Here is a 26,795-nt window from a genome sequence, read left to right on the forward strand (position 1 = left end):
CATGTACTTCATGATATTTAAAATTACGAAATAAAAGAGCTGCGACTTTTGCCTGCATACAAAACATCTTTGGAGTGTTTGATTAGTAACCGTTTTGGAGGAGGGGGGGTTTAATATAATAATTTTTCACCTACCTGTCCCACCATCAGAAAATGCTCCCTTCACAACTAGACATTTTACCCAATCAGGCCAACAGTGCAATAAAACTAGCTTCAGTGAAACATAAGTCTTGAAGAAGATTTATGATCTTAAATAATCAAGATGGTGTCAATCCCAACTAACTTGACTTACTAGTACTAGACATTTCACCTACACATGCTAACATTTAGCCATTCACCGAGCATTTTTGGTTAAAACTACTGGTAAGAATTAAAAACAGAATGCAGGCTTTTTTTTGCATAAGAATTTGGCCTTTATTGAAAGCTCAAAAGCTGCAATCAATTGTAAAAAATCCATTTTGTAGTAGTTTTGGCCATCATATAGAAAAATAACACTACATGTATCCAGATAAGCAAAAGTAATAAGGCATACGCACACACACACACACACATACACAACCTGTTGAGAATGGCATAAAGCTTGTGTTACAGTGTGTAGTAAAAACGATCACAATGTAAGGCCCCTGTACGGTTGGATTTCAGAAGACCAATCGCAACCTACTGGCAGTTTTACTAGTCATTAACAAAAGTTTACAAAGCCTGAAAGTACAAACACAGACACAAACAGCAGCATCAGGTAGTTGGTAGGCCTGCTGGTGGTGAAACCTCAAAGGCAGATTTTTTTCCCTCCAACATATCTGATATTTGTCTGTAAACAGCAAACACATTTAACCACATCTTTTTAACTCTGATGTGGATCACACTCAGAGTCACGAATGCAGTCTTTTTTGGACAATGGTCATACATGAATAGCTTGTCTGCTAACAGATTCAGGCGTAGTTTCCAAAACATTCTCAGTGCTCCCCAGTCATATGATCTTAGTTCAGTCACACTTGAAGGAAATCATGTGTTAGTTAAGAAGAGTTGAACATCTCAAATAGAAACTTCAAGTTCCCCAAAGAGTCAAAAAGTATACTAAGTAATTAACAGCATAACATTGCACCGAATGCTAGGAGAAAGATGCCACAGGCTCTGTGCCTCAACTGGTTAGACTGGAACAAGAAGCAGCAGGTAATGAAAATGTGACAAAAGTTGTTAGAATCGCATGAACGGTGTGGCAAAATGCATTTCTGCCTACTGTCATACTTGGCATAACAGTAAAAGGAAACAGAAGCTTCACCTCCTTTGCTGGTGGTCAAAGTGAAAAAGGGCATATTTTAACACACAATTACTGTTTTTTTGTTAATTGAATGCACTGGGGAAAAAAAATCAAACATAACATGGCTTTTGCAAAAGTTATGGCACATTTTAGATTTGTGTGTTTGTATTTTTGACAAAATAGTGCACTATAAATTGTGCAGAGGATGTGTTAACTTATTTTTTAAAGCAACAAAACACCGGCGTGTTCAGCTATGCATGTCTAAAGTCTCCAGACACCTCTTCTAATTGGATAATTCAGCCACCCATTGCTGACACAAGCATTTACTCACAGTTACTCACACACAGCTTGTATAATGAACCTAATGAACCTAGAAAAGCATGGTCAGTAGAATGGGATGCTCTGGAGCAGCTGCACATGAGCCTAAGGTCACCAAGCCCAATACGAAGCATCAGCTAGAAGGGTTAATTCCCACATGCATTGGGCTGTGGAGCCGTGGAACTGCACGCTCTAGAGTGACAGAGCTCCATCCGCACTAATCATCCAACATCAGTGACCTCACCTGACCTCACTAATGCTCTTGTGGCTAAATGCAATCAAATCCTCATAGCAATGTTCCACCATCCATTGCTTTCCAAGAAGAGTAGAGGCTGTTACTGCAGTAACTCCCTATTGATGACCTTGATGTCAGAAGAAAACTGTTGGAGTAGGTGTCTACAAACTTTTGGACATAGATGGTATCTGTTCATATGCGTTTTAAAGAAGATTTGTCGTTCTAAGTGCAGTTTTGGGTTGGAATACGCAGCAGTAGTGACTGGAATGCTGGAGATGTTTGGAATGTGATGAAAACAAAGGGCAACTTGAAATGCTCATTATAGAATAGAGGACAGAACAGGCAAGCTCCATCATGCTCACGAAACAAAAACCAAGACAACAACAACACAGCTCACAGGCTGCATACTAATGCGTCTGTGTGCCCTGAACACTGACCTCAGAACAGTTTCCCCTTGAAAACAAGAAAAATGGAACCATTATACAAAAAAAGACAAAGCTGGTCTCAGATCAGTGCGAAAAGACAAACGTCATCAACTATTTCACAGTTCACTTATATGCCATTGTTATTGAAAGGTCATCGCAACTGGGGACTCTGAATTCATTAAAAAGGGCTGATTGAACCAATTTTCCTAGATGAATTACTAAAGGGCAGTGAACTGTAAGATAAACACATGGTCTGCCTTTATAAAATCAATTCTCTCTTAATAACATTCACAAAGAGCAGCTGAATAATGTGGCACATTCAAATAAATAGCCCTAATGAGAGCTACTAGTGTTGTTACCCTCAACACACACACACACACAAAACATGCATACAGCATTCTAGCAGTGCATTTGATTGTGTGTTATTGTGCACTTCAAAAGATGCTCCCTGAATTAAAAACAGATTCTGAAGCAGCCGAAAGTGCCACTTGTAATCGTAATTGTTGATTGATAGACATACGGCACGATTTCGTTTTCATAAACATGGTCAATTTTCACTGCTCATATTTCTAGTCCTTCAGGCGAATGCACACACCCAGAGGTAATGAAGCGGCAGGAGAAGTGGGCTCAATGGCAGGGGTACTTGGCCCATGTGGGCAGGACACCTGTCCCATTGGCAATGGTCCAGTAGCGCTCTCTCAGGAGGAAGGCGGCCGATTTGGGCTGCCGCTGACGAGTGAACATGCCCTTCTTGTTCCCCACAACACGAGTGATGCCTACAAAGACACACAGAAAGAATTACAGACTTAAATTGTACTTAATTGTCTTCAGAGAAGCCTAACAAATTCTGTGAAATAAAAAAGTCTCATTTATTTCTTTTTTGTTTAATCAGTGCTTGTTGTATTTACTTTAGAACTATATAAATACTTTAGTACTTCTCTTATTTCATTTCCAAGTTCTGTTTGGAAATAAAAGGGTTAAATTCTTAAAAAGCCTAACAGAAAATGATCCAATCAGTCAGGTTTAGACTGAACTTTAAGTTCAATGTAATGACAAAATGAGTCAACAACCATAAAAAAATTTGCAAATGTACAACTTGTAAGTCAGTTAGATTGGGTGTGTGCAAATTCCTAAATTAATGAGCTGTTTCTGTTCATTTGTTTGGCTCTACCTTCTAAATGCTGTAATAAAATTACTTCATATTTGGTTAGTAAATAGTCTGACTGACTTTAAACAAAAGTATACTGCTTGCTTTAATCTATACTTTAGTAATGCTCATGTTATAATGTGTCAAATTTGGTTAATTTTTAAAATTAGATGGGGTGGAAATTACTAACAAACTGATTTGGTAATTTTGACTCTCAATTACTTTTAAAAGTTGCTGTCAAATTACTTTATATTTGGTATGAGTGTAGTCTGATAGGCATTAAATGAATATACACTATATTGCCAAAAAGTAATCAGTCGCCCATCCAAATCACTGAATTCAGGTGTTCCAATCACTTCCATGGCTACAGGTCTATAAAACCAAGCAGCTAGGCCTGCAGACTGCTTCTACAAACATTTGTGAAAGATTGGGTCGCTCTCAGGAGCTCAGTGAATTCCAGCGTGGTACCAAGACGCCACCTGTGGAACAAGTCCAGTTGTGAAATTTCCTCACTACTAAATATTCCACAGTCAACTGTCAGTGGTATTATTATTACAAAGTGGAAGCGTTTAGGAACAACAGCAACTCAGCTACGAAGTGGTCGGCCACGTAAAATGACAGAGTGGGGTCAGAGGATGATTATCATCCAGTCGTGATTACCAATGGATTGGCCTATTGAGGCAGCAGAATAAAGAAGAACAATCCTAACGTTTCACAAGAGAGTTCTGGTACTTTGTGCTAAGAATTTAAAATATTTATAAAACAGGCAAAATATTTGAATGATATGCAGCTCTAAATAAAAAACCTATTGTAATGTCTTATATCAATGACCTATTAATTGTGTTTGGGGGGGCTAAGCTACATTTTTATTTGATCTTTATGTTCTTCACATCACACATTATACAATGTAGCATAGAGTGTTCATTTTTCATCAAAAATTGTTTGTACTTTTTTTAAAAATTGCTTTATCATTAAGCCTATGTAAAGCCTGAGTAAGACACTTCGTGAATCAGAAGTCACGACACTATTGTGTAACTCCTGTGATGACCTGAGACCAAGACTACTGAGTGGAAACCCTGAAATCTCCCATGGTAACAGAGACTAAACAGCACACGAGAGATGTTTTATGCTTGGTCGGACTTCCTGCACACCAGGGGTGTCTGCCTGAGTTTGACAGCCCTGTTTTAGAGCTGTTTTATGTTTAGAACATATTGGGCCAGTTTCCCAGAACCAGATTAATGTTAAGCCCACTCTAAAAATAAGTAGCAATGGTGGTTCTCCTTTGAGGCTTAAATTCATATATATGGGAAACGTAATCAAAAACAGGTCACTAAAGCTGCTAACATTAGTCAACAAACAAATATGACTTTAGATCAAAATGCAAATGGCAGATGAGTGCTGGGCTAACAATTTAAGAATTGACAGCCTTAAATCGGGACACATTTTGCAATCCGGAAGAGTGAACTGGCCTCAGAATCCTGATTATCCTATAGTGCGAGTCAGGTATTTATTTGTGTCCGACTACTGTTTACTCTTCAAAGAAAAGAGTTTGCTGACCATCAGGCAAAAGTCTGACAGATTTTTTGGGGGAGGATTTTACCCAATTTTCTCCCCAATTTGTTCATGTTCAATTCCTCCCACTAGATCTCTCCTCATCACCACTGGTACGAAGCTAGGAAGGCACCACTAATCCAGTATCTTTGCACAGCTCAAAAAGCTTAGAGGAGAACACTAACTGCCAAAGAGATGCCCAAAGGCAAACATCACACGGAGTGACTGGAGAGAGGGAAGATCACCCACCCAGAGAAGCCAATTATGCCCTCTTGGTCATGGAGGGCTGTGGCATCACTAGGGATCAAACCCACAATCCCCTGATGATGGGGCCAATCCTTAAATGGTTGTGACATTCGAGGGCCATTGTCACCAACGGATCTGACTGCATGGCTAAACTCATGCCTGTGTATATGAAGAAAATGATGATCCCTTAATGGGAACTGAAACAGCTGCTCCTGAATACATCCATGCTGATAGACAATATGAAGGGTATTTATGTGGGGTCTTTCCCCATTTAGTAATATGTGAGAGGCACACAGACACAGTACTTATCCACACTATCCAGACATGGTAGCTAATTGTGGAATATCTGGCAACACGCTGCATGTGCTTGAGAGAGTGAGCAAGTTATGACATGGTAACTGCATAGGGTGGAATACCAATCTAACCACAGACTCTGTGTGTGTGTGTGTGTGTGTGTGTGTGTGTGTGTGTGTGTGTGTGTGTGTGTGCTTTCTGTTTACCCGTGTTACCTTTGTGTAATATTTAAACTTGTTTGATGATCTGAAACATTTTAGTGTGAGAAACATGCAAAAGAATAAGAAATCAGGAAGGGGCAAACACTTTTTCACACCACTTTAAATATCTACATGCCAAAAAGGTATTAATAGGTGTTTTACTCACTGGTTCAAGTATTTTTTTAGGGAACAATATGCAATTATGAAATGATAAATGTGTGTGTCTACTGAAGATTTCTACTTTATTTTATTGAAAAAATTCATTCCAAACTTTGGAATGTGTGTATTTCTAGCTAATGTTTTATCGAGCCAGCAATGTGAATACTAGTTTCTGAAAGACTCTTCTGCAGCACTGTACATCTATTCAGATGTCATATGAAATGACGTCAGAGCATTACAGTATCGTTATTAGTAGTATAGATAGGTTGCTATGAGATTCTGCCGACTCCACCATTTATCACATACAGAAGTGGAGTCTGCAGGTGGGACAGAAATTACATTTGCGAAAGCCTACAGTGCTATTAACATTGAGATGGTTTTCATATGCAAAAACACTCGATAGCCTCAGACTCCCAGTGCAGCAAAATGTCCTGGCAGGATCCAAATGAGATTGTAAAAGCCTGTGATAAATGTTGAACTTTGCTCCAATAACACAGAGTGTATTTGAATCTGCCATCAATTCATTTTGAAGCCGGGCTTCAATAGGGTTCTATAGGATGTGCTTTAACTGGCTTCCTCAAATAGAATCATGCAGACTATACTGTCCCTTACTGGCCTTCTTTTATGCCAAAGCATGACTGCATCACCTGTTTAGGATGTTTTCTGAACAATTGAAGATGTTCCTTTATGTACACACACAGCATTTGTTTTTAAATACAAAATTAGACAATTAAAATAAAAATGTTCAAATACAAAATTAAATGTACTCAATTTAATCACGGTCACAGAATGGGGCGGCACTCAAGTTTAAATGCGTGTGAAGCCAGACGAGCAAATACTTTGGGAAATAGTGTATTTACAACTGACTTGCAGCCTGGGATATAAATCAACACAGATGCACAATAAGCACTTTTAGCACTGTTTCATTGATGCACTGTTATGGAATTTTAGGTCTAAAATTCTGTGTAGTCTTAAAGAAAATTACACCGGTTACGTCCTGCATGTAACTCCGCCATGAATAGATTTTTTTAAAAAGTATGTTTTAGACCAAAAGCTTCTCAAAACACACAATGCCTCGGACATCAGGCATCTTTCTCCAAGGAATCAGTCGTCTGGTTTCTGTCACCACAACTGTGAGCAATTCTGACTCCAAGTTTCTCTAGAATGGAGTATTTCACATCAAATTACTTTGTTTACATCTACACCATTACATTTAGAAGCATTTAGAGACTTTAAAGTGAGACTTATTTGATCATTCTGGGAAATTCAATCCAGGACAGATTCTAAGCGGGTAAAGCCTAGCCCTTATACATTCATTAGATTATCCCCAATGATTATTTAGTCCTTAATCTGCACTCAGCAGATATCAGGCCAGTGATAAAGCTGGCTTTGTATCACTAAGTAGTTCATGTACAGTAGCACACACAGCTTCCTCTAATAAGCTTATTACAGCACTATGACAGCATAAAGCAGCTACTATAAATCTGCATTTAGTAATGGGCGCTTTAAAACAGAAAAAAACAAGTGCACATTTCTGACCTTGAGAAGTCATGAAGTCAGCAAAATTCCAGATCAGCTCTCCCACAACAAACTCCTTCCTCTTTTGGTCAAACACTTTGTGGTAGTTCTGCAGGACTTGCTTCTGGTACTCCTCAGTGAACATGGTCGGCGGATCCTGCACGAAAACCGAAGGGCGTGTAATTTAATACACCAACAAAGTCACTGATAACACATTGTTACAACTAATAATAATGAGAATAACTGATATTTATTTTGTTGCATTTCAAAACAAGTTTACCACTGTGTAATGTCACCTTTCCTTTTAACAACATTAGAAGAAGGCAGGACATGTTGCTCTAAAACGTGCAAGTTACTCTTTTGTACTTTACTCTTTACACTTCTCTGCTTTACACTGGTGACAATCTGGATGGTTGTTTTCTTATTTGGTCCAGAGAACACAACATCCTTTATTTCCACAAATAGTCAGAAAGGCTGATTCATCAGACCACAGTGCATGTTTTCAGTCTTCATCGAACCATTTTAGATGAACTTTAGCCCAGAGAAGTTGGCAGCGTTTCTATACATTTTTGACACATGGCTTCTGCTATGAATAGTAGTCTTTGTGGATGCAGAGATTAACCCATCAACAATTTGTCAAAGTGTTAGTGTAAATGTATGGTGATACCGATTATAAAAAAGGAAGGATCAAAAGAAGGCATTCAGTTGTGGTTTTTCAGCCTTGCCCTTTACACCCTGTAAGCAGCTGCTTCTCTGAATCATATAGTGATCTTACGCACTGCAGAGGATGAAATACATAAAACTCTGGCAAGGGCTCATTGAAGAAGTGTTTTCTTAAACTGTTGGATGATTTTCCTCTCCTTGGATCACCACCTTATCGTGGTGGAGGGGTTTGCGTGCTTGAATGATCTTAGGAGCTATGTGGTCTGGAGCAAAAGCTCCTGGTAGGGTCTCCCATGGCAAACTGGTCCTAGGTGACAGGTCAGACAAAGTGTGATCCATAATAACCCCTATGAAGACACAAAAACAGGACTTGTGTACCCTGCCCGGAACAGGGTTACCGGGGCCCCACCCTGGAGCCAGGCCTGGGGGAGGGGCTCGCCAGCGAGCGTCTGGTGGCCGGGCATTTACTCATGGTGCCCGGCCGAGCCCAGCCCGAAGGAGTTACATGAGTCCCCCCTCCCATCGACCCACCACCAATGGGAGGGGCAGTAGTAGGGGTTCGGTGCGTTGTGGATCGGGCAGTGTCCGAAGGCGTGGGCCTTGGCGTTCTGATCCTCGGTTGCTGAAACTGGCTTTTGGAACTTGGAACGTTACCTCACTGGCGGGGAAAGAGCCTGAGTTGGTGCGCGAGGTTGAGAGATACCGGCTAGATATAGTCGGGCTCACCTCAACACACAGCTTGGGCTCTGGGTCCAATCTCCTTGAGAGGGGCTGGACTTTATTCTTTTCTGGAGTTGCCCATGGTGAGAGGCGGCGGGCAGGTGTGGGCTTTCTCATAGCCCCTCGACTCGGTGCCTGTATGTTGGGGTTTTCTCCGGTGGACGAGAGGGTAGCTTCCCTACGCCTTCGGGTTGGGGAACGGGTCCTGACTGTTGTCTGTGCTTATGCACCGAACAGCAGTTTAGAGTACCCAGCCTTCTTAGAGTCCTTGGGAAGGGTGCTTGAAAGTGCTCCTCCTGGAGACTCTATTGTCCTACTGGGGGACTTCAACGCTCACGTGGGCAATGACAGTGAGACCTGGAGGGGTGTGATTGGGAGGAATGGCCTCTCTGATCTGAACCCGAGTGGTGTTCAGTTTTTGGACTTCTGCGCAAACCAGAGTTTGTCCATCACGAACACCATGTTCGAACACAAGGATGTCCATAAGTGCACATGGCACCAGGACACCCTAGGCCGCAGTTCAATGATTGACTTTGTAGTCGTGTCATCGGACTTGCGGCCATGTGTTTTGGACACTCGGGTAAAGAGAGGAGCTGAGCTGTCAACTGATCACCACCTGGTGGTGAGTTGGATCAGGTGGTGGGGGAAGATGCCGGTCAGACCAGGCAAGCCCAAACGTATAGTGAGGGTTTGCTGGGAACGTCTAGCAGAAGAACCTGTCAGATTGATCTTCAACTCACACCTCCGTCAGAACTTTGACCAGATATCGGGGGAGGTGGGGGACATTGACTCAGAATGGGCCATGTTCCGTTCCTCCATTGCTGAAGCGGCTGACTGTAGCTGTGGCCGTAAGGTAGTTGGTGCCTGTCGGGGCGGTAATCCTCGAACCCGGTGGTGGACACCCCAGGTGAGAGATGCCGTCAAGCTGAAGAAGGAGTCCTACCGGGCATGGTTGGCCTGTGGGACACCAGAGGCAGCTGCAGGTATCAACAGGCCAAGCGATCTGCGGCTTCAGTTGTCGCCAAGGCAAAAACCCGTGTATGGGAGGAGTTTGGTGAGGCCTTGGAAAGTGACTTTAAGTCAGCTCCGAAAAGATTCTGGCAAACCGTCAGGCGACTCAGAAGGGGAAAGCAGTGTGCCACTAGCACTGTATATAGTGGAGATGGTGTGCTGCTGACTTCGACTGAAGACGTCATTGGGCGGTGGAAGGAATACTTTGAGGACCTTCTCAATCCCACCGACACATTCTCCAGTGAGGAGGCTGAGTCTGGGGACATGGGAATAGGCTTGTCCATTACTGAGGCCGAAGTTGTTAAGGTAGTTAAGAAGCTCATTGGTGGCAAGGCTCCAGGGGTGGATGAGATCCGCCCTGAGTTCCTCAAGGCTCTGGATGTTGTGGGGCTGTCTTGGCTGACACGCCTTTTCAACATTGCGTGGACATCGGGGACGGTGCCACTGGATTGGCAGACCGGGGTGGTGGTGCCTCTTTTTAAAAAAGGGGACCGGAGGGTGTGTTCCAACTACAGGGGAATCACACTCCTCAGCCTCCCTGGCAAGGTCTATGCAGGGGTACTGGAGAAGAGAGTCCGGCTTATAGTCGAACCTCGGATCCAGGAGGAACAGTGCGGGTTCCGCCCTGGTCGTGGAACACTGGACCAACTCTTCACCCTCTCCAGGATTCTGGAGGGTTCATGGGAGTTTGCCCAACCAGTCCACATGTGCTTTGTGGATCTGGAGAAGGCATTCGACTGTGTTCCCCGGGGAATTCTGTGGGAGGTGCTTCGGGAGTACGGGGTACATGGCTCTTTGCTACGAGCCATTCAGGCCCTGTACAAACAAAGCTGGAGTTTGGTTCGCATAGCCGGCAGTAAGTCAGACTCGTTCCCAGTGAGAGTTGGACTCCGTCAGGGCTGCCCTTTGTCACCAATTCTATTCATAATTTTTATGGATAGAATTTCTAGGCGCAGTCAAGGGATGGAGGGTGTCCGGTTTGGTGACCTCAGGGTCACATCGCTGCTGTTTGCAGATGATGTGGTCCTATTGGGGACATCAGGCCGCGAACTTCAGCTTTCGCTGGATCGGTTTGCAGCCGAGTGTGAAGCGGCTGGGATGAGAATCAGTACCTCTAAATCCAAGACCATGGTTCTCAGGCGGAAAAGGGTGGAGAGCCCTCTCTGGGTCGGGGATAGGCTCTTGCCTCAAGTGGAGGAGTTCAAGTATCTCGGGGTCTTGTTCACGAGTGATGGTACAAGGGAGCGGGAGATTGACAGGCGGATTGGTGCTGGGTCAGCAGTGATGCGGGCTCTTTACCGGTCTGTTGTGGTAAAGCAAGAGCTGAGCCATAAGGCAAGGCTCTCGATTTACCGGTCGATCTACGTTCCCACCCTCACCTATGGTCATGAGCTTTGGGTAATGACCGAAAGAATAAGATCGCGAATACAAGTGGCCGAAATGAGTTTCCTCCGCAGGGTGTCTGGACTCTCCCTTAGAGATAGGGTGAGAAGTTCAGTCATCCGGGAGGGACTCGGAGCAGAGCCGCTGCTTCTTCACGTCGAGAGGAGCCAGCTGAGGTGGTTCGGGCATCTGGTTAGGATGCCTCCTGGACGCCTCCCTCGGGAGGTGTCACAGGCAAGTCCACCTGGGAGGAGACCCCGGGGAAGACCCAGGACACGCTGGCGCGACTATATCGCCCAGCTGGCCTGGGAGCGCCTCGGAATCCCCCTTGGAGAGCTGGTGGAAGTGGCTGGGGAAAGGGAGGTCTGGGCTTCATTGCTTAGGATGCTGCCCCCGCGACCCGAACCCCGGAGAAGCGGAAGATAATGGATGGATGGATGGATGGATGGATGTTGGATGATTTTCTGATGCATTTTTTGGCAAAGTCGCTACCTTGCTCCCAGCGTCACTCATTACCTTGCTTATGTCAAAGCATGATTCCACCACCTGTTTAAAATTTATATATATATATAAATTTTTTCTGGAACTAAGTTTTGTAACAGATCAAAATACCAAAAAAAAAAAAAAACTACATTTCACAGTGAAAAAAAGACAGAATATTAAATCACAAGAGCTGAAAGCTAACATAGACCAACAAAGCAATTGAAAAAGGAAATTCTCCCTAAGAAGCTCTTCACAGGTTAGAGCCAGGTGCACTTACATTGTGTAGGCCAGGCACAGCATCCGCCCCATACTCGCTCTGTATAATGGGCTTCTGGTACTTTCCGTACCAGTTATCAAACTGGGTGTTGAGCTGGATGGGGATGACCTCCAGGTGGCCTGGGTCATGGTACCAGGAAAAGTAGCTGTTCACACAGATCACATCCACATAGGGAGCCTAAGAAAGACAACCATAATTAAGCTTTAGTGTACAACGCATCAAACAACATGTTTAGGTTAATGTAATGCAATCTAAAAATGTTATGAAGCAATGGTGAAATACTTTCAAACTGATTTTATTGGATACACGATATTACTGTGCAACACCTCTGGTCTGCATCTCTGGAGCGCATTTATCATTCTTCTATAGCAGACAAAGTGTTCAAAATGGTACTTTTTCCAGAACAGAATACTTGGAACAAGCTATTTAAAGAAACAGTTTAATATCTGTAGACTGAACAAACTGCATACACTCAGATAAAAACATTTCCGGATATATATTAACCCAAACTAGGCAAGAGCCCCTTATTTCTGAGTAGCCTCATCATTAAGGTCACAGTTTTATATAGAATTCCTAGCATTGTCAAGGTGCTTATAGTACACTGCTGGCATTTCACTCAAAAAGACATCTAGTCTGATAAGAGAGTTTTAAAAATGCTCTTGGTAAATTCATACAGCTGGCATAAGGAAGTGAACAAATAACCTGACCAGCGAGTGCTACTAGAAAATTTGCAATGGACATTTTCACAGGGTTAACGCCAAGGCAGATAGAAATTCACTGCACAGTGAATGCAAACAAAATTTCTGTTGTGATTAGGCCATGACTGTGGCATATCTGTACACAGCATATCTGCCTTCTGAAGTTCTGCCCTACACAGCAAAGGGTGGTTAATGCAAAACAATCAGATACTAAATATTTATAAAATGAATGTATTTAGAGTAAGTTTACTCTTAGTATAGAAATGGCTCACCAACAACTTAAACTTAGGCTACATTCAGACAGCATGTAAACATGGGCCAAATCTGATCTTTTTCTTCATATGTGACACAGATGTTTCATCTGTATGTCAACGTGAACAGCAAAAAACACAATGAATCTGACGCTTTCATATGCGGCACTGAAATCGAATCCGTATCTGATCTGCGGCAATGCGCCTCAGTCTGAACAGCCAGATCAGAATCCAACTCCACATTCGTCATAATTTCGTGCTGCTGAGACTCAAACATCTAGGGTGATATTTCTATGACTTATCCAAAACCCTCCATGTTTGAAGTGATTTTGAAAGAAATGGCCAGAGGAGATGGAGGCTGCAGCGTCAAAGAACAGTTAAAGTCTGTGTGTAAAGTTGAAAGAATCCGAGGGCGAGAACCGAAGAACTATCTGTAGCCGAATAACGTGCCCTTTTTATGGCGAGCTCAAACACAATCTGGGTGATGAGCCTAGCTGTGAGTCAGTGAAGCTTCACGATGGCTCCTGTGTTGCTGGCGACGATGAAACTGAAAGCTCTGGGAGCGACTGGCGTTTGTTTGATGTCATCGTTTACCTCTGCATGAGCCACGTGAAGTTTTGGAGCTGATCTGTTCAGACTAATGTTTCATATAGGTCATGTTTATAAGATACTGTGAAGAGCCAAACCAAAAACTCGGATTTAGTGAGAAAATCAGATTTGGGCCACTTTTACCTGCTGTGTGAACCTTATTTTTTTCCTTAACGCAGATGTGTCCGAGTTTGCTTCTTCAGTTTATTGTTGGAGGTATAAAGCTAAGATAATATAAATCTAGGTTTATTTTTTAAAAAATAAATACATTAAAATAAATAAATAAATAAATAAATAAAAACCCTATCTAGTGATATAGACTTATTTTATCTGCTAGCAACATTAGCATCCTAGCTCTAATGAAAAACTTCACAAGAAAACTTTAGACACCAAACATGTCTTGGCTGATTGTCTATATTGGGGGGGTAAGAGAAAAACTGTGTGACTTGTTAAGTTGAGTTGTTAATGTTCCAGAAAACTATATTAAGATTAAGTCTTTACAAATTCCCTCCTTACCCTAAATGTAGTTATTCAATCAAGACAAGTTTGGAGTTAAAGGATTGCTTTTTTAGATCTGTACTGGAACCAACAAGTAATGGAAACATATACAGCACTAACGAGCATTATGCAAACTGCAACTAACACCACACACTTGCTTCAAACTGTGCTGAGTTGTTAAGTCATCTCAAATAGATGTACTTCATTTACTTACTGTCATTTCGAGCACTGTATGACATTATTATCATCTGTCACTCTAGAGTGGAGACGCAGTGAGATTTTCCAGTTTAAAGACTAGGGGGAAAAAACCCTTATGATGACATATCTTGAAGGTAGGCAGAACCCTTTAAAACCTACATACGCTTTGGGGTGGACACCTGTGCAGTTTTATTTATTTATTTTTTTTAAGTAAGCAAGCAAAATAGTTAACATTGTTGCTAGGAAGTTATCATGTGTGTAGATTTTCACCTCTAAATCGAGGTCTATGTCAGCAACAAGGGTTTTTTAATCACAGTGGGGAATGGTTACATGAAGTTTTTGTATAATGCCTGATGGGCACTGTTGTAAGAGAACAAAAAAAAAAATTACTATAACCTATAAAATATTACATAACAGAAAATAAATTATTAAATGCTAGTTTTATACTGGAATGCTCCTTTAACTGAATGTTTTTATGATGACATGCAGTTTGTGGCATTCTAACTGGTGAGAGTCAGCTTGTTAGTTATTACAGTGTAAAGCTCTCAAACATGTCTCAGCTGATCAAGTACCTTTTGGGGTAAGGGGGGAAATCTGGCCAAAGCATTGCTTTAAGTATTACAATGACAACAACGATGAGCAACTTACCCCTAGATCTCTGGCGTAGTTACTGTCTGTAATAAAGGTCACAGGGCGTGTTCGATCCAGAGATTTTGTATGAGCTACCAGTTGCCTGCAAATTAAGTCACAAGTCAAGACATTCAGATAAGCACAGCCCTTGCACTGAAAAGACAAACTTCACCTAGAACAAGGTTTTATATCAGAGAACACCCATTAATATAAGATATAATATAATATAATAATAAAAATATTTGGATGTACACAAAGTTTTTAGCATCTTATCTGTCTACCAAAGCATCCTGGAATTAGAATTAAATAATGAATGTGAGCCAAGTGTAGCTTTTAGTTTTCATTTGAGAGCATTCACAACCTAATCAGGTGAACGGTAAAGTGATTTTTATGCATAGCTGCCTCCATTTTTATGTTATAAGATAACTGGCTGCTCAGCTGTTCCATGACCAAGGTGTGTGTGCTTATCCTTCATCATTTCACTTACAAGTAAACACATAAAAAGGTCTAGAGTGGATTGCAAGTGGTATTTGCATTTGAAATCTGTTATTAACCCTCAGTAGATGTCATTACCAATGAGAGCAATCATTAAACTAAAAAAATCAAAATAAACCCATCAGAGGTATAGCAAAAACTGCAGGGTTGGTGAAATCAACTATTCAGCATATTCTCAAACAGAAAAAAAATGCCCTAGTGACCTCAGAAACACAAAATGCTTTGAAACACTATGGACAACCCCTGAAGAAACAACTGAAGAAACAACTGAAGAAGCCTTCACAGCAGTTGGGCAGATCTAGAGCACCCTCCGGAGGTAGATGTATCTGTGTCAAAATTTACAATCAAAAAACAGATTAAAAGAGCAGAGTTTGCCACAAAACATCTAAAAAAGCCTGAAACAACATTGTATGGACAGAGCAGACAAAGATCAACTCTGATGGGAAAAGACGGCTATGCAGAAAAGAAGGAACTGTTCATGATTCAAAGCATAGCACCTCATCTGTCAAGCATGATGGAGGTAGTTTTATGTTGTAAGGCATGTATGGCTGCCAATGGAACAGATTCATTTGTATTTCTTCATGACAACTGACTGCTGAAAAGCAGCAGGATAAATTCTGAAGTGTATAGGGTTATATTATCTGCTCAGATTCAGCCAAATGCTTCAAAATTAATAGGACGGCACGTATAAATGCAGATAGAAAATGACCTATCAAAAACAAGCCAAGACTTCAAGGCAAAGAAGAGGAATGTTCTGCAATGTCTGGACCAGCTACCTGACCTCAATTTATTCAAGCAGTGATTTTACTTACTGAACGCAAAACTGAAGGCAAAACACCCCAAGAAAAAGCAGTAACAGAAGATAGCTGCAGTACAGACCCGGCAGAGCAACAACAGGGAAGAAATCCATGGTCTCGTGTGGTCTATGGGTTCCAGACCAGCCAGTCATGGACTCCAAAGGATTTGCAATCAAGTATTAAAATGTTCAATTCATTTTTGACTGTTTGTTTGTCCAATTACTTTGGAGCCCCTTAAAAATGGAGGAGAGGGCCATTTTTAAAATGGTTGCAACCGTTCACCTGATTTGGATGTAATTTCAACTCAAATATGCCATTGCAGACAGCTAAAATACAACTAAAAGTAAAAATACAAAAGTCAACATATATCAATATAAAAATGTAATGTAATGTCATAGAAAAGGAAATGGACGTTAATTACTATATGAAACCATTGACATTTTCCATGAAATCAGCCTTTATAAGTAATGAATAGCACACCTCTCAAAGATATACAGAACATCAGCATGTTGTTAAATTGCTTATTAAGCAGTTTCTCAGGCTAGCTCGCAGAAGTATCTGAAACTGAAAACCGGTCAATCGAGTACATGCATGTTTGTAGTGATCATGGCTAACTGGAGCCATAAAGGGGCTTTAGATATCATACTAATAAAGTCTGAAAAGCCACTCATGCCTGCTGTATCTATGTAAGATTCCAGTTTGGTGAGCCGTGACCGCATTGGTATTTAGTTTCCACCTGTTTAGTGTTTTCAGTGAATGAGAGGCTTCAGGTGTGTTCTTCTCCCTTGAATGCATTCCTACGCTCACTCATCCTGAACAAGCCCAGGCCTACACATACCTTCCTGCCTCTGGTTTACTACTAGCACAACAAAACAACAAGTTCATGTTCACATAAAACAAGACTATTTATATTTACCAAAGGCCTACTTTTTAGGTAGGAATTAATGATTAAGTTCAAGTTTTTCAGTTACAACCATTGCTAACAGGCTTATGAGCTCAAATACATAGCCATGAAATCTGCATAGACAAACATGGGCAGCAGAACGAGTCATACTAAAGAGCTCAGTTACTTTAAATATGGCCCGGTTATAGGATGCCACTTTTGCCACAAGCAGTCTCTTAGAACTCTGCCCCTGAGGGCTCAAAGGCACAGTGTGTAAAAAATGGACTATCCTCTGTTGCTAATCACTAATGACACAGCTCCAAAGGAAGCAAATTCAGCATAAGAACTGTGCATCTGCAGCTTCAAGAAATGGGCTGAGCAGGCTGATCAGCTGCAAACAAGCCTAAAATAACTATGTGCAATGCCAAGCGTTGGCTTGAGTGGTGAAAAGCATGTGGAAACCTGTTCTCTGGAGTTATGAATCACACTTCACTATCTGTAAGTCTGATGGACAAATCTGGGTTGGTTGATGCCAGGACAACACTACCTATCAGAATGCACCAACATAGTGCCAACAGTAAAGTTTGCTGTAAAAGACATCATGGTCTGGGACTTTTTTCAGGGTTTGGACCCCTCAGTACTACTGAGAGGAAATTGTTAATGTTACAGTATACAAGAACACTTTAGACAATTATGTGCTTCCAACTCTGTGGCAGCATGTTGGCAAAGCCCTTTTCTTTTCCAGCATGGACTGTGCCCCTGTGCACAAAGCCAGGTCCATACAGACATGGTGCTTTGGTGTGGAGGAACTCCAGGGGCCTACATAGAGCCCTGACCGCAACCCACAAACACCTTTGTGATGACTTGTAATGTCAACTGCGAACGACGCCTTCTTGTCCATCAGTGTCTGACCGCACAAATCTTTTTGACTAAATGAACCCAAACCTACTCCAAAATCTTGTAGTAAGCCTTCCCAGAAAAATAGAGGCTGTTGCAGCTACCAAGGAGGGGCAACATCTTGCTAGTCCATACATTACACTGTATTATGATGGTCAGGTGTCCACATACTTTTGTATCATAAAATTGGAAAGCACCAACCTCTACTGCAAATCTAAAATAAATAAATAACATACATTAAGAATGTAATTCAAATGCATTTTCTATACCTGTAAGCAATTAAACTCTTCTTTTAAAAGCTCTTCAGTGTTTCAAGAACTTTGTCTGAGACACTGCTGCCCTCTGCAGTCTGCAGAGGTCAGAATGTCATATTCCTTAACATGCATTTAGATCTTTGTCAGACATTTTAGGATCCATTCATCATTTTGGGCACATCTAAAATATGGGGCAGTTGTGGGCTGGAGGTTAGGGATTGGGCCCTGTGACCGGAAGGTTGCCGGTTCGATCCCCAGGGCCGACAGTCCATGACTGAGGTGTCCTTGAGCAAGACACCTAACCCCCAACTGCTCCCCGGGTGCCGTGGATAGGGCTGCCCACCGCTCTGGGCAAGTGTGCTCACTGCCCCCTAGTGTGTGTGTTCACTGGTGTGTATGTGGTGTTTCACTTCACAGATGGGTTAAATGTGGAGGTGGAATTTCCCCGGTTGTGGGATCAAAAAAGTATCACTTAACATTTCTTAAATTTTCTTACATACAGCTTCCTAGTGTCTTACTGTTGCACAAGACTAATATATTAGACAATAGTCTTCAACCAAATTGGTCTTCTTTTATTGAAAACACTGATTCTAAACTTCTGAATAGTAGTGTGTGTGTGTGTGTGTGGGTCCCAAAAGTCTGATGGGTGTGTCTGACACAGAGCGTTTGCCTAATTAAACTTCTTTTCTTTAGACATGGTATTAATCAGCAATCCGCCTAATACTACATTATAATACATTCAGTCTGGACTGTATTTTGTTCAAAATGTACTTAAAAATATCATACTTGAAATAGAAGGCTGCTGGGGGCATCTCAGCTGCTGGCTCGTTGGCTACAGACCACATGACCACAGAGGGATGGTTCTTATCCCGCCTCACCAGCTCCTCCATGACGACCAGGTGATGGGCCAAGGACTCATTCCCAAAACTGTGTCTGAAGATGGACATATTCAGTCAGCCACAAACCAAATCAGAGTGGTTTGTTGTTAAGTTCTCGATAAACTTACCAAATCAGAATTGTTAATGTAAAACATTTCCAAAGAACCATTCTTCCCCAGCATATCACTATTTTTAAGATCAGCATTCTATATATAAACTCAGAAGACAAATGTAGGTTCACTGGTGGCTTTGGATGATGAATACATTGGATGTATTTGTGTTGTATATCTGTGGTTCCAATCACCACCACTAAAGAAATCCGAGTCTAGAATTTTCTCTACAATTAACCATTTCGAATGAAAACATTCTGAATAACTTACACCTCAAATTATGCAGAAATTTTGAAAAGCTGATCAGTCACAATTCACAGCCATGCCACAGCCACTTAAAGCTTTCAGACACTCTAATTAGTGAATTAAACTTCCAGGTGCACCTACTGCTTACATTGGTCTGTGGGGCAGTGGAACTAGCCAATACCTTTGGGACAAGTTGGAGTGATCCAGAACTTATCATACAACATCAGTACCTGACTTCACTAATGCTCTTGTGGGTGAATACAACCAAATGCTCACAGAAATGTTCCAACATCAAGTGTAAATCCTTATCAGAAGGGTAGGGGTTGGTATTGCAGCAAAGGGGGGACAAACTCTCTATTAATAGCCTTGATTTAGGACAAAATGTTGGATGAGCAGGTCGAACGTTTGGACATAAAGTGTATTTAGTGGATTTCTAATATACTGACTCAGCAAATCATGCAAGTAGTGCATATTTTCTAAGGAAAGTGTTCTCTTCAAACTTGAGACAACAAATGAACTGCAAGTACACAAACTAGGAAAACTGTGGACAAATTACGCTGTCTACAGGTTTAAATGTTGACTAGCATGTGTATTAACATACTATCTTCACAAAGAAGAAGCTTACATGTCTTTAATGCCAACTCCTGGACACTCGTCTATGACCACAATGCCATGACGGTCGGCCATCTGCAGGATCTCCTCAGCATATGGGTAGTGACTAGTGCGGAATGAATTGGCACCCATCCACTTCATCAGGTTGAAGTCTTTCACAATAAGAGGCCAGTCAAAACCCTTACCTCGAATCTACAGCACAAAAGGAAACACATACACACTGAAGGCCCCCACCAGGAACTGTTGTAATTGTGTCTATATTTACAATTGCTATAATACTATAAGCTGTACTCAAATGTATAATATATTCGTGTACTATACAACACAACTCCGGGACACCCCACCACCAAAATAATCTTTTTACATGACCTTTTCTAACCTCTTTTTACCTCTTAGAATTAAATTGGCTCCTTTTGCACCTCTGCCTTTAAGACTGACGCACACAAATGACTTCTGTTCTGATTGGATGCCTTGGATCATGCTTTATTCAAAAGAGCAATTCAGACTGAAACACTCCTTACAACTTCAATGCAAGTTGATGGGGGCTAAACTGCTAGAGGATGAATAGGCAGATTTATGTAAATGTCAAAGCTTTAATGACATCACAAAAACAATGAATCCAAAACCAGACTGTTATGAAGTTTAGCTTCCATATATATAGGCTTGATGGGCTGGGAAGTAGATGATATACTTTGAACACTTGAACAATATTTATATTTTAAATCAAACAATTAGTTTTCTATGAAACAACCCATTAACAGAACCTAAACAATTACTAATAACCATGTGGAATGAGTGGTAAGCTGCATGAGACAGTTGTTTTAGTTCGTAATGGGTAAATATTGACAGAGCACACAGTTAAACCACACAACCGGAGCTTGAAACCAGTGTTTCTAAATCCAATTTCTAAATAGGGAGAGTGGCGAGTATGCTTTGCTGACCCCTGGTGGTACTCACATCTGCATCTTCGTGTTTGTTAACTCCGTGGAAGTAGAAGGGCTTTTTGTTAATGAGGAACTTCGAGCTGGTGACTTCCACAGTGCGGATGCCCACCGGCATTACGTACACATCTATCTGCCCACTCTCCGCCGTCAGCTGAACCTGAAGGAACCAGCGTTCATGTGTATCAGGCATCAAAGAGTAAAACTGGTGGTGTAGGATAAATTCTGTCTTGTCTATACACTGCTGTTTAGAATTATCCATGTCATAACATAAAACCAATTTGGAGATACAGTTGTAGGCAAAAGTTTGAACACCTCTGATCAAATCACATTTTGTATTGATTTGTATTGTACATAATTACAGTATATTATTAGTCATTAAAATATTTCTTTTAGTTCCCAAAACTACAATAAACATGATGACAAGCTTAAAATATTTAAACATTCTTTCAATAATATATATTTTATTAAATGATATTACATTATCATAATACACTGTTTTCAGCATATAGTGGATATAATCATATTGCCCACCCTTAATTTAGGCTTTTTGTTTGCATGATGCTAATTGGTGGGGTATAAGCCTGCATTATGTGGCAGCATTAGCATGTTTCATTACAAAGTGACCATAAATAAGCCTGTTTACTGTTTACAAAACACTTACTAAAATCAACCTATTAGTAGGTTTATTAAGTTATTAAGTTCTATTTTGTCTGTTTCAACTTACTACATCTCGGAAAAGCTAAATATTGTGATGCATATCAAGTATCATGAAAATGTTTTGAAGCATCATGATTTTTTTTTATATTATATCGCCCACACACTGGTCTCAAACTGCGTCAGTTAAATTATGTAATCTCTAACAGACTTGCCTTTGCGGTTTCTGAACTGCATGATATGCTGTTATCTTCAAACTATGGACAAAGGTACACTGCATAGGTAAAAACAATATCACCCATTCTGAAGCCTGAATTTGTTCCATATTTTGTCTATTGTTGTATAGGCTATGGAAAACACAAGGGTCCAGAAGATTCAGGAGCAAATACAGAGAAGTAAGTAAGAACTGCAAATCTCAGTTATTTTACAACTGCCTTGGTTCTTTTTGGTCATATTAACTAGTGCAAAAATGCCCTAATTATGAATGAAAAGAGTAGTGTTTCTGTGGATTTATATGAGTGACTTATATGAGTGACTGACACTCACCTCCATTGAGTACAGGTAGCCTGCGTTTGCATGCATCAGGTAAGGCCACCACAGGTTGACTTCTGGCACTTTTAGAACGCCTGAGGGTCCGTCAGCAGTGGCCACGCATCGCCCATCCTTACCTGAAAGAGCAACCTTCACTGCAGGCTTGGCACTGCCCACCACTGACACGTTGTAAAACACAAAACCTAGAAAACACAATTAACAGCTATTCTGTGACCTCAGGTCTCATTCTCACATCTCCAGACTGACATTTTTCCAGAACCATTCTGAAACATTTCAGCTGTCCCAAAGTAAAAACATCCCAAATACTATGGCTGGCCTGAGCAGCATTTGATAGGCTTCAAATATGCACTTGTATTTACAAATGAGTACTTGAATATTCGTAGTAACCCTTAAAAAAAACAATAATATATATATATATATATATATATATATATATATATATATATATATATATATATATATGTATGTGTGTGTGTGTGTGTGTGTGTGTGTGTGTATATATATATAGTTAGATAAATAGAGAGAGAGAGAGAGAGAGAGAGAGCATAATTTTAAGCATGTTTGTTTCTGAAGTCAAAAATATGTCCTATGGGTGTAGGTAAAAAATTTGCTGTTGCTAAGACAGAATACATAATTAATGCGCCCTCATAGAAATAGAGTGTTTATGCATCACTTCTATCACTTACATATTTCATCAACAATATCTCTGAGGTTATGAGTTTGTGATTTACTTTGTTCAATTGTAGGTGAACACATTGTGTGTAAACTATACCCATAAACATGAAAAAGTGCACTAATCTTTTAACTGACTCAAAAGCAATATAGGTGGTTGGGTAGTGTAGTGGTTAACACCTCAGCCTTCCACACTGTAGACTGGGGTTCAATTCCCACCTGGGCAAACACCCTACACTATACTAATAAGCGTCCTTGGGCAAGACTCCTAACATCGCCTTGGCCTACCTATGTAAAAATAATCAAATCGTAAGTCGCTCTGTATAAGAGCACCAGCCAAATGCCATAAATGTAAAATAAAAAAGGAAATTAATTTTCTCATTTTCAACATTTGAACATTTTCAATTTTTTTTTTTTAAAAAGGATAGTCACTGACCAGTACTGTCAGAAAAGTTAGTGTCCACGGTGATGTCGTCAATGTACGCCCTTGGAGTTGTGTACAGCAAGACGGATCGATGTATTCCCGCATAGTTGAAAAAATCAAAGTTGTAGCCTTGAATGAAGTAGCCTGTCGGGTACCTGATTTGCAAAAGGAAAAGATTGACAGGAAGAATTTCACTAACATGGGTTTTGAACAGCACCGTGCCAAAAATCTCTCTTATAAGCTCACGATGATAAAAAGCAGTTGGTTCTATGTCGTAAAAATGATAACAACCAGTAGCATCCACAGTACACGCAAAAGTGTAATTATAGTTAAAAGCCATTTATCTGGGTAACAATGTTTATTCACTAAAAAACCACTAATATTAGAATAAATGAACATAAATACAATAAGTAGTGATAAGATGTAAGATAAGAAATGTAAAGAATTACTAAATTACTAAAAAACATTCAGTACATCAAAAACACTTTTTACTTGGCCTGAATAAATTAAATGCACAGACGTTTTATGAATTATACTTTAAGTTTCCCCATTTATCTACAGTGAGCTATGAAAAATCTCCTCAAGAAAATGTTCAGGAAAAAAGTGGAAAGTGGGGGAAAAAAAAAATCTGTAATTGCAAACGGACTTTCAGCAGTCGCTGAACCTCAGACCGGAAACACGAACTCAGAAAATAAATAATGTCAATTTTGAATTCAGGTTGACTTTACAGTGTCTGGAAGAGCTCTTACTTGGTACGATCATTCATGTACTTGATTGTTCCTGGCGGCAGAGTGTGCAGGTCCAGAGTGTTATTAACAGCGATGGTGATACGACATGGCATGCCCACATCTTTCCGGATCACACCGTCAATATCTGCCTCAAAGGGAAGATGGCCACCTTCATGCTCCACCACCTTTACCCCATTCACCCACTGTCAATATAAAGGAACTGGAAATTAGGGATCTGGAGTTTTCCTGACTCGGTTCACTTTAATTTTACAGCATATTACAGACTGTTAGATTAAACAGATGACAAATAAATGAATAAACAAAACGTGCGATATGAGAACGGTTACCCAGCATATGCTTTCAGGTAAATCATACTGTGTGGTCATGCTGGTGTAAGAAGTTCACATAAATGCTTAAAGTTCAACTTCAACCATCACCTACTGGACAATGAGCTCATTCAAATACAGTTTGTGTTGTATGGGCATGACAGAAAATCAGTGGTTGCGTCTGTTAGTAACAGCTTCTACTCTTCTGGGAAGGCTTTACACAACATATTCGAACATTGCTGTAATGAGGGTTTGATTGCATTTGGCCACAAGATTGCATTTGGTCAGGTACTGATGTTAGATTATTATATCTGGATACCCAAACGTCACTCCAACTCATCTCCAACGATGGAGCTCCATCACTGCAGAGAACGCAGTTTCACTGAGCTACAGACCAGTGCTGGGGGGCTTTATGCTCCTCTAGGTGGCACCTGGCATTGGGCACAGTGAACTTGTGTGTGGCTGCTCCAGAGCATCCCATTCTATTGGCAATGCTTCTCTGTGGAGAGTAGACAAGTGGTGTCCGCTATTGAACACTGGTGTCAGCAATGGTTGCACCTTAAAGTAGCAGCATTAAATGGCCGGATACTTTTAGACACATAGTTTAACTGCTATGTCTGATCTCATAGCCTAAGTGGAAAAGTAAATGTTATTGATGTAGGCATCTTGGTCAACATCAGTTTCAGACACAAATCAGTTACTCTTATTGGTCAGAAAATTGCACACATGTGCATCCCCACTTACAACCACTGAGTAGTAGTGAGCACTTCCGACTCTCAGGACGATCCTCGTGTCCTTGTCCTGAAGCCAGCGGACAGGGACCCACACTTCCTTCTCATACCACACCCAGCCAATAAAGTCCCTCAGCTCAGCATCCTGAGTGATATCATTGAAGCTGGAGGGGACTGCCATGTCTATCACAGGCCCCGTCTGGAAGCCAAAGAGCAAACACAGTTTAACAGACAGATACAGGCGCTCACAAACATCGGCTTGTATTCATTAAGCTTGTATTCAATAAGACAGTAAACTAGTCCTAGATCAGCTCTCCTGCTCTGAAGCTTTGTGAATACAGGGTAGTATATTGCAATACTTGTTGCTACTTGCTAAACGAATGTTGCGCAATTTCCAAGTGTTGCGTTCAGAGGTGAAGACAACTGCCTTTACAAGTCCACTGCATTCCCTAGAAGATATTTTACCAGTAATAACAAAACATAGTTCTTTAAGTGTTCTTTAGTAAAGAAAATGGTTCTATTCCGAACCATGAACGGCCAAAAGAACACTTTGCATGCTTAAGAGGCTCTTCGCATCATGAAATGGTTCTTCAGATTGACAGAAAAATTAATGTGTTAACCTATAGATGGTTCTATACAGTTCAATAAGGGTTCCACTATTGTTACAAGCTCAACATCGCAGCAACAGAAGAACCCTTTTGGGTGCTATACAGAACTATCCACAGCACATTTTCCATTATCGCTGAGTGCTCATAATTCTATAGAGAGCTACTTTCTTTGCCAAAGATTCATTGAAGAAATCATCATCTTTAAATGTGTTATGACAACCTAATAGCAAACAGAACCATTTTCAAACAGGTTCTATATAGAACCTTACACAGCACATTTCCCACCAATCTAATGAACTTTTCACCACGCAAAGAACCATTTAAACAAGAAAGCAGCACTGTAGAGCTGCCTTTTTAAGGGGGGTTGATATCAACCCACTCTGAATGACACTGTTCACACTTTATCAGGCTAACAATGAAAAAATCAGTGAAATTCCCCTGTAATGAGTGAACGACCGTCTTGGGTTAACCACCTCTGCTAAGGGCTGTTTGAACCAGGCCTGGTTAAAGCCGGCGCTCCTGTCCGGGGAGAAGTCCGCCCTGAAGGCCCACAGTCCATCCAGCTCTTTCCTCTCTCTGGACGGAGATTCCCGCGGATAGAGCATCCCGCCGGTTACACACACGGTCAGTCCGCACACAGCGGCCAGACAGGCGAGCTTCAGCAGCCACATCACGTCTGTGTGCAGATTTCTCTCTATTTAGCAACAGTCCGAACTCCGCTTCCGCTGTTTACCTCACATGATCCGCGCGTGGACTGGAAAACAAACAAGCAGATAATTTTCGCGGAGGAACCGCCACTCAGCAGCGCCTCCGGGCAGGCCCAACGCTAGAGGGCGCGCTACAACGAGTCCAAAATGAATGGCTTCGTATGGAGCGTCTGAGGGAAATCATAGCGTGTTCGCGCTTAATATTTACTATGTAGAAGAACACGTTCATTTCCTGAACATAAAAAAAGGCAGAAAACAGTTTAACGTTGCTGTTATATATCGAGCGCTCCTGATCTCGACTTATACGACTTCAAAACGGCGCCTCTTGTACGTTCATGACGTCAGTGCGCGCAAACCCGCTTCACTCAGCCAATCAGCTGCTCCGCTCGCCAACCGATCAGCGCTCAGTAGCAGTGACGCTAGCGAGCTACTGCCCCAAACTCATTTGCTGTAGGCGAAAGGAAACACACTGGTACGTTTTCTTTGCGGTTATAGTGAAATACGTTCTTCTACGTTCTAAAATGAAA

At 41.2% G+C, this 26,795-nt stretch overlaps 1 protein-coding gene across 1 annotated transcript; it reads right to left on the minus strand.

Annotated features, from left to right (window-relative positions):
• Positions 1 to 388: 388 nt before the first annotated feature.
• On the minus strand, positions 389 to 26,318 carry gusb (glucuronidase, beta). Its single transcript, XM_017725121.2, has 12 exons — positions 26,035 to 26,318; positions 24,967 to 25,152; positions 23,918 to 24,099; positions 23,181 to 23,323; positions 22,067 to 22,254; positions 20,880 to 21,023; positions 19,936 to 20,114; positions 18,863 to 19,009; positions 14,769 to 14,853; positions 11,888 to 12,064; positions 7,372 to 7,507; positions 389 to 3,011 (listed from the first exon to the last, which is right to left on the minus strand). Exons 1-12 carry the CDS (start codon positions 26,230 to 26,232, stop codon positions 2,863 to 2,865), a joined length of 1,914 nt encoding a protein of 637 aa, XP_017580610.1. The 5' UTR covers positions 26,233 to 26,318; the 3' UTR covers positions 389 to 2,862.
• Between the last annotated feature and the right edge of the window lie 477 nt (positions 26,319 to 26,795).

Source organism: Pygocentrus nattereri, chromosome 23, assembly GCF_015220715.1.
Source record: "Pygocentrus nattereri isolate fPygNat1 chromosome 23, fPygNat1.pri, whole genome shotgun sequence".
NCBI classification, from domain to species: Eukaryota; Metazoa; Chordata; class Actinopteri; order Characiformes; family Serrasalmidae; genus Pygocentrus; species Pygocentrus nattereri.